The 9050-nt window shown below is 41.5% G+C and overlaps 1 protein-coding gene across 1 annotated transcript; it reads left to right on the plus strand.

Moving 5' to 3' along the window:
* Window positions 1–424: 424 nt before the first annotated feature.
* LOC106526777 (transmembrane protein 121) lies at window positions 425–5134 on the plus strand. Its single transcript, XM_014021459.1, has 2 exons — window positions 425–1235; window positions 1333–5134. The coding sequence occupies exon 2, from the start codon at window positions 1527–1529 to the stop codon at window positions 2475–2477; it is 951 nt and encodes a 316-aa protein (XP_013876913.1). The 5' UTR covers window positions 425–1235; window positions 1333–1526; the 3' UTR covers window positions 2478–5134.
* The last annotated feature ends 3916 nt before the right edge of the window (window positions 5135–9050 follow it).

Raw genomic sequence — 9050 nt, forward strand, 5'->3', positions numbered from 1 at the left:
CACACACACACACACACACACACACACTGCAGACAGGGGCTTCTGGGAAACTGGATTTCTTCACCCCCATATTGGAGAGGATTCCACTCATCCTTTAACTCTGGAGAAATATCTACAAGATGCTCAGAGAAAGGAGAAAAAAAWTTATTTGGGCACCAAAAATGCTTTTTTAAAAAAAAGAACGAGTCTAAAAAAACAATGTGAAAAAGATAAAGAGAAAAAACTGTGAGGAGGAGAAGTTGTGCATTCAGCTAAGCAGCAAAACACTCCCTACCTCCCTCCTTCTCACCCTGCCCCTGGAAAAGTCTCTCTCTCTCTCTCTCTCTCTCTCCATCTCTCTCCCTCCATCTCTCCCTCCGTCTCTCCCTCCCTCTCTCTGCAGCTGTGCTCGGAGCTGAGCGTCACCTCCACACAGCAAGTGCCTTTACTTGAGCAGAGGAGGAAGGAGGAGGAAGACAGCCCCGGTGAGGACCAGGAGCAGCCTCAGGAGCGCAGAGGCGCGCCTCTTTTACTTCACGGAGAGGGCACAGGAGCGCGGGGGGAGAGCCGGGTGGGAGTCGGAGGAGRCGGCTGGTTCTGAGGAGAGGCACTGTTGATCCTGACAAAAGCAGGAGGCGAAAAGAAAAAGAAGGTGACCGGATCTCGCCAAGGGGGGCGGCATTTCAGCGACGCGTAGAGAAAACACATCTACTGAACTCTTAGACAGGCGTAGAAATGTTTCATCCTCTTGTCCACGGATGGTAACTTCTGCGAAGGAATGTCTCTTTTAAGCACAGAGWTTTTTTTCTAACTTTTTTTTCCTCTCTTTTTGAAGTTGGATCCTTTTAAGCACAAAGCAAATTCACCTCGATCTTCAGCTGCAGAAGCCCAGAGCCGCTTGGGTGTTCATTAAAATTCTTCTGATCCAGTTTTAAATGGATTATGATGGTGGTATTTTGGGATTTTTCTTTGGCTTGTAAAACACACCTATGACTGGTGGATTAACGTCTGACACAGAAGGCTGGGCTCATCTCTTTGCTTTCTTTGGATTATATAATTTTTTTTTTTTTTTGCGTTGAAGCTCATGGATGTTATCAGGATAAAGTATAAAACATGGATTTGTGTTCCTGAAGCTTAAAGTTAAAAACAAGGATGTCTCTACAAGCACAACGCAGCGGCTTTTGTCTTTTTTTAACAAACTGCAACTCCTTGATTGATCAGTTATGTTTAACGAATCACAATTAAGGCGTATAAAGGTAGGCAGATCCTTATTAATTTTTCTGACAAGCGAGCCTGCGTGTTTACAGACCAATAAACATCATTTACTAAATGAGTGGTGCTGTCTGCCCACAGGTGGCTCGGGCACAGGCGGAGATTGATTGAAGGGATCGGTGTGAATCCAATTATTGCAATCTGGATTCTTMCCAAGGCAGAAGCGATGGCGGGGAACTCCAGCGTCTGATCTGCCCCCCTCACCGGATCCAACGAGGAAACCTCAGCGCTCGGTGTTCCACAACGCTCCTCCTCTTCGTTKGACCCAGGCCAGGATGGTACCCCCACCCCCTACCAACAAGCCCCACGTGTGCCTGTCTACCATCCTGATCATGAGCAGCATGGCGCTGATTGATGCCTACCTGGTGGAGCAGAACCACGGGCCTCGCAAGATAGGCATCTGCATCATGGTGATGGTGGGAGACATCTGCTTCCTGATCGTGCTGCGCTACGTGGCGGTCTGGGTGGGCGCCGAGGTGCGGACGGCGAAGCGCGGCTACGCCATGATCCTGTGGTTCCTCTACATCTTCGTGCTGGAGATCAAAGTCTACTTCGTGTACCAGAACTACAAGGCGGACAGGAAGAGTCTGGACGCTCTGGCCAGGAAGGCGCTGACGCTGCTCCTGTCCATCTGCATCCCGGTGCTGTTCGTCGTGCTTGTGGCCATCGACCACATGGAGTACGTGCGCGCCTTCAAGAAGCGCGAGGAGATCCGGAACCGTCTCTTCTGGGTGGTGGTGGACCTGCTGGACATTCTGGACATCCAGGCCAACCTGTGGGAGCCTCAGAAGAAAGGCCTGCCGCTGTGGGCGGAGGGCCTGATGTTCTTCTACTGCTACATCCTGCTCCTGGTGCTGCCCTGCGTGTCCCTGAGCGAGATCAGCATGCAGGGCATCAACATCGTCCCCCACAAGATGCTGCTTTACCCCATCCTCAGCCTGGTGACCATCAACGTCATCACGCTCTTCATCCGCGGGGGGAACATGCTCCTCTACAGGGACGCCAGGGTGTCGGGGATCCTGATAGGGAAGAACATCCTGGCCATCATCCTAAAGACCTGCAGCTTCGTGCAGTACAGGAGACAGTTGCAGAACGCTCCTCCTGCGTTCGGAGTGGAGCTGCAGAAGAACTCCGTGGCTCACACTCGCCCGTCCCCCACCCCCCCTCAYGTGGTCATGCAGGACCAGACGCCGCTTCCCGAAGTGACGACGTGCGAGCACACATGACARGAGGACGAGTGACTCTGGGAGTGTCGGCAGGACCCCGCGTGACCCTCGGGGAAGCTGGCTGGGGGAGCAGTGGTCCGCACCGTTCAGGGTGTGGGAACGCTCAGGAGAACATGAAGGTCATGATCCCTGATGCTGAAAGGAGTGGTCCAGTTATCTCTGAAGTGATGTTCTGTCTAAAGTTAGCAGCTGTGACAWCAGTCAGTGCCGGGAGGAAGAAACAGACCCTCGTTTGGCCGTTAGTCTGGTCTGGATAAATCTTTCCTCTCCATGATTGATGTCATTACCTGCCTGTATTGTGACATGGGATAAAAAATTATGTGTGGCCACAAAATATTCATATGTGACCACGGGATATTAACGTAGGGCCACGAAGTAACACAGGGCCATGAGATATTATCATTTGGCTGCAAGTCAACATTAGACTTTGCATTTTTATGGCCATGAGATAGTAATGCGTGACCAGGCAAAATGTATTTAATTCCAAAGGATAAGTGGACATGAGATAAGAAAAACACTAGATCACAAGATAACACAAGCTTTTAACATGTGGCCACAAGATAATACATGTGGCCATGAGATAACATATGACTATGCATTTTCATGGCCATGACACAGTAATGCGTGGCTACACATAATTTATTTAAATCCAAAGGATAAGTAAGTGGACATGAGATAATTAACATTAGGTCACGAGATAATGCAGGGCCACAAGATTTTAACATGCGGCCACAAGATAATGATAAGTGTGGCCACACACATTGTTTTATACAATGTGATAAATAACACATGACCACAAAGAAACGCTTGACCATGAGATAAAATGTGGTCATGAGATAAAAAAATGTGAGGCCACAAGAAAGATAACACAGTCACAAGACAGCTATAGCGAGGTCACGAGGTAAATACTTATGGCCACAAGATAACATGCAACAATGAGATAACTCATGGCCACAAGATAACGTGGCCACAAGATAACATAATGCCACAAGATAAATTACATGTGGCTACAAAATAACATTTGGTCATGAGAAAAGTAATCACAAAACAAATAACATGGCCACAAGATAAATAACACGTGGCCACAAGATAGATAATGCAAGGTCACAAGATTAAAACTCATGGCTATAAGATAATACATGACCACAAAGTAAATAACACATGGCTACAAGATAACATTAAACCACAAGATAAATAACATGTGGCCATGAGATAACTTGTGGCCACAAGATAATGATAAGTGTGGCCACACACATTGTTTTATCCAATGTGATAACACATGACCACAAAGAAACGCTTGACCATGAGATAAAATGTGGTCATGAGATAAAAAAATGTGAGGCCACAAGAAAGATAACAGTCACAAGACAACTATAGTGAGGTCACGAGGTAAATACTTATGGCCACAAGATAACATGCAACAATGAGATAACTCATGGCCACAAAATAACATGGCCACAAGATAAATTACACGTGGCTACAAAATAACGCTTGGTCATGAGATAAGTAATCACAAAACAAAGAACATGGCCACAAGATAAATAACATGTGGCCACAAGATAGATAATGCAAGGTCACAAGTTTAAAACTCATGGCTATAAGATAATACATGACCACAAAAATAAATAACACATGGCTACAAGATAACATGTGACCACAAGATAAATAACATGTGGCCATGAGATAACTTATGGCCACAAGGTAATTATAAGTAGCCATTTCTCTGAGTGAGAAACAGACATTGTTGGAATCAGATATGAATAGATGTTTTTGTGTTTAACTGTTCAAAGGTACCCTACACTTCTTGTTATAATATTAAATATTTGGTGTTTAATGTAAACGGTTCATCTTTAAAAGTATTTATGAAAAACAAAGACAACTCAAATCGTCAGCTGTCTTAAAGCTGCAACATATAAGYATTACTTCATGCCTAACCACCAGTAATTGAAGAATGTCATTTATTCCTTAATTAAAAGTAAATTAAATTAATTCAAGCTTGTCCGTGTTAACAACCAACAGTCTCAGCATGAAAACGACTGAAATAATTATCTTGCGGCCACGCATTATCTCATTAAATCTTTTTATCCAGTGTCACCGGACGGGCTCCGTACATTACTTATAAGGCACTAACTGTTAATAACTATTAGACAGAGCATCACTTTAAAGATAATTGGACTGTCCCTTTAATGGCACACAGGACACTGCAGTAACCAGAGCATCACGGTGTGTTGAACAGCATCACTGATGACTTTATGAGAGCATTTTATCCTCTTGATGAAATCCACTAACTGTATTTTTTCTAATTGTATAAATGGAAAGAAAAAAATGGCAAGAACTGACAGAATAGAGGATATATTTTTTGAATTGTGTGTTGCATTCTCAGTCTTCAAACTATGGGTCTGTGTGCCGTGGTGTGCATTTCTGTTGCTCAAATTGTTCGTAGTAGTGGAGGGCTTCAGCTTGTCAAAGTGGAGGCGAGAAGCCGATGAGCGAATCAAAGTAATGAGGGTGAAACGACCAGTTACATCTCTCTCTGGAAAGAAATGTTTTATATGTGATACTTTGATCAAAATCTGTGTACAAAACAAAGACTTTCTTGATTTATGACTGGCTGTAAATGTTTTTTTTTAATTATATAAAATTATCTAAAAAAGTTATTGGGAAACTGATTTTATTTCATTTGTTACTAAAAACCAATCAGCTTGAGGAATTATTAAAGGGATCCCTGATTAGTTGTAATATTAGACTTTATTTGATAAACATTTATTTTTACTGTAAAATAAAGACTAAAAATACTGTAGGCTGTTCAGTTTTGTAAATTTTTTAAAATGTATTTTAACACGGACGCAGCCATTTTATTTACACGCAAAGCATTCTGGGTAAATGATGACGTGGATAGGTCCTCGGTGTGAGGCTGCTAGCGAGCTATATCCACCCTGAAGGTTAATCTTGGACAATATCTGATGATCGACTCTTTTAAATGAAACCAGAGAGCGTTGACAGAGAGGAGAAGGTAGAAATGACAGCCTGGAACTGAAAATATTGATGGAGGACAACAGAGCTGCTTCATGGAAGAACAACCTCAGCTTAGCCTGTTAGCCTTCTCGCTATATTCTTATATGTATTAGCTCGGCACTAGCGCGACAAACAAGCTAAACTGTTGTCCTCCATGAAGTCTAATGTTACAACTAATCAGGGATCCCTAAAAAAACGGGTGTCAAACCCATTTTCACCGAGGGCCACATGAGCGTTAAAGTGGCCCTCAAAGGGCCAGTTGTTGTTAACTTTGTTTCAACACTAAAGTCACATTCCTCATCTCATTGCTACAGWTGAGCACTGTTAACAATAATTAGCTCTACTTGGTATTTCCTGCATAGAAACAGCATTTTAACACGTCCTCATAAACACTGAAAAGTACTACGAGTACGACTGACTAAATGTGAAATAAATACAACAGAAATACTATTAAAAGTAAGAGTTTTACTCACTGATGAATTGTGGTGAGTAGTCACCAGTGGTGGGCAGCAATAATCTATATATTAGTTGCACTAACCCTAAAGCACTAACTCAAATATTTATGTCCCCTAATTCTAAAGCACTAATGCACTGAAAAAATTAGCAAAAGCTAATTCTAAAGCACTAATTTAACCCAGTTGACATATGAAACATTCTTCAGTTAACATGACACAATATTTACTGTGTGCCGAATTTTGTCACTTAGTGCCCTTGGTGGGCCAAATGGGAGTCACCTGTAGGCCACATTTGGTCTGCGGGCCTTGAGTTTGACACGTGACCTTGTAGATAAGTGAACATATGAACAAAATGTGACAGCTTTCACCCTCAGATGTGAACAATAATGCCAATCACTAACATTTAAAGACCTCAGTTAGTGCTTCTAAATTTAGCAAGTGTTAATCCACTAATAAGTTTAAAAAATAGCAAAATCCCTAAAGCACTAATCAAGAAATTAGTTCTCCTATTAGTGCTTTAGGGGAACTCTGCGCACCACTAGTAGTCGCCATCTTGAAATCTAAACCTTCCCACTTTCCTACAGGGAATTCCCACTGTTCCAGTTTAAATTTACGACTTGTAAATGGGAAATCCCCACTTCCCAGTACAACTGGGCCGCAGCAAACGCAGCCGGTGAAAATGCAACGAAATTGCAATTTTACACGTTGAATTTCACCAGTTACTTTTGAACTCTGTGCAGCGCCACCTAGTGGTGATTAGTTCACAGGTTAATAACTGACATGCATTCTGGAAAATGTAGTTGATGGTTGTTGCTGGCTTTAAAGCAGCACATTTGTAGACATATTAAAACATGTTTGAAGCTTTAACGGGCCACATAAAATGACATTTCGCCTGCAGGTCTCTAATTTGATATTTATTTCCATTTATTTGTATGGAAAATCGATTTGAGTCACCTCAATTTAAGATGGCCGCCACAGCTAATTGGTACTGGTCAAAACAAAAATGGTTGTAACTCAGTTAACTTACAAAAAAAATCAAGTGGTAGCTGATAGTCGTCCCCGTAATATAATCTGAGTATCAACACACCTCACAAAGACTCACAATATCACAAGATACAATTAAAAGACATTTAAGAGTGTTGACCAAAACAACTTTTCAGCACAAGATTTGAGTTTGAAGAGAATCTTTTTCAGTATCAGTAAGGTTGACCGTGGCTGCTGCATTGATGAGTTTGTCAGAACGGAGTATATTTTAAAACAAATGAAGTGGAAGTTTGGAGGCGCCTGATCGATGCAAAGATTGACGATTCCTGTTTCAGACCCGGATCAGAGCCGAGCAGCAGCGACTCTGCAGAAAGATAAATGAATCGCAAATAAGAAAACCTGTTTAAAACCCTCCTCAGGCGCACGCTGACTATCTGAGCTGGAGCTCGGTGGCGACAGTAAACACCGTCGTTCTCGGCTTCACACAAAAGGACCAAATTGATGCCTCGGTTCAGTGATGTGAATCCAGACAAGGACCGAACACGTGTCGTCTAATATGACAAATCTCTCTTTCACAAGCTCTTTCTCTGTTCCTCTGCCTCCTGCAGCAGCTGAGTCASAGCTGGAGCCGTTTGCTTTCTTAGGTTGTCTGACAAAAACAATCATTTCAATGAGTTTTTTTTTAAAAATTTTTAACGTACAAGAAAAAATATTGTAGTAACATAGTTCAGTTTTTATGGGGTTTATACTCAGTACTTACAGAATAACATACAAAGTACTTACCATGTAACATGCTGTCTAATTACCAGATACTTAAGAGGTAACACACAAAGTACTTGTTGGATTACATTCCTAACTACCAACATAGTAAGTACCCTATAATTTAATCAGTAAATATCAGTATGTTACACATTAATTACCTTGCATAAAATCCTCTAAGTACCTCATTACAGAGTAAGTATCCTATAAATTATCCAGTAAATACCCTGTACATTACCCAGTAAGTACCCTGTATGTAATCCAGTAAGTAACCTCTATCTTACAAAGTAAGTATCCTACCCTGTATGTTACTCAGTAGGACCATGTATTATATTCAGTTAGTACCTGTATGTTACCCAGTAAGATTCCTCTACCTTACCCAGCAAGTACCCTGTATATTAACCAATAAGTACTCTATATATTACCCAGTAATTAGCTTATATACAGTATTATCACTTAAGTACCCTTTATATTAACCAGTAAGTTCCTTATATATTACCCAGTACATAACTTATATATTATCAGTTAAGTACCCTGTATATTAACCAGTAAGTACCCTATATATTACCCAGTAATTAACCTATATATTATCAATTAAGTACCCTGTATGCTGCCAGTAAGTACCTTATATATTGCCCAGTATGTACCATGTTTGTAATTTAGTATGTACTCTCTACCTTACTCAATAAGTACCCTGTATATTAATCAGAATCAGAATATTTTAATGATCCCCGGGGGGAAATTGTAATTATTATTATTATTATTATTATTATTATTATATTATTATTATTATATTAACCAGTAAGTATAATGTATGTTACACTGTACATGTCCTGTACTTTACCCAGTAAGTACCCTGTATATTTACCGGTAAGTACCAAATACATTACTCCAAAAAGAATGCTAAGTTTCCCAGCAAGTACCCTGTGTGTTACATGGTAAGTACCTGGTTCATTAACCACCAAGTACTGCTACCCTGTAAGTTCTGGAGAAGTACTGCATAAGTACTGGACTGTATTATTTTGCAGATGTAAGTTTAGAAAAGCTTCTGCTGTTGAAATCTGCTCATTAGGGTCCAGATTTTGGTTTGAGTTTTTCTTTTTCTGGATGTTATTTTTCTCCCATCTGAAACCCAGATTTGTGTGTGAGAGCGTGTGCAGAGAGAGTGAGTGTGCACGCTCATCTCTGCACGGCTCAGCTGCAGGAAGGTGGCAACGTTCGGTGGCACGGAGCGGGCTATCACTTCCAGACTGCTGGAGTCAGCATTACTTGTCGGTGTTGTTGGCTTGTAAAGTTACGACATCAGCAATTTATACACTATAATACACTATTGGATTGTATTGTTTTTACTGAACTGCAG

The sequence above is a fragment of the Austrofundulus limnaeus genome, unplaced genomic scaffold (assembly GCF_001266775.1).
Source record: "Austrofundulus limnaeus strain Quisiro unplaced genomic scaffold, Austrofundulus_limnaeus-1.0 Scaffold293, whole genome shotgun sequence".
NCBI lineage: Eukaryota > Metazoa > Chordata > Actinopteri > Cyprinodontiformes > Rivulidae > Austrofundulus > Austrofundulus limnaeus.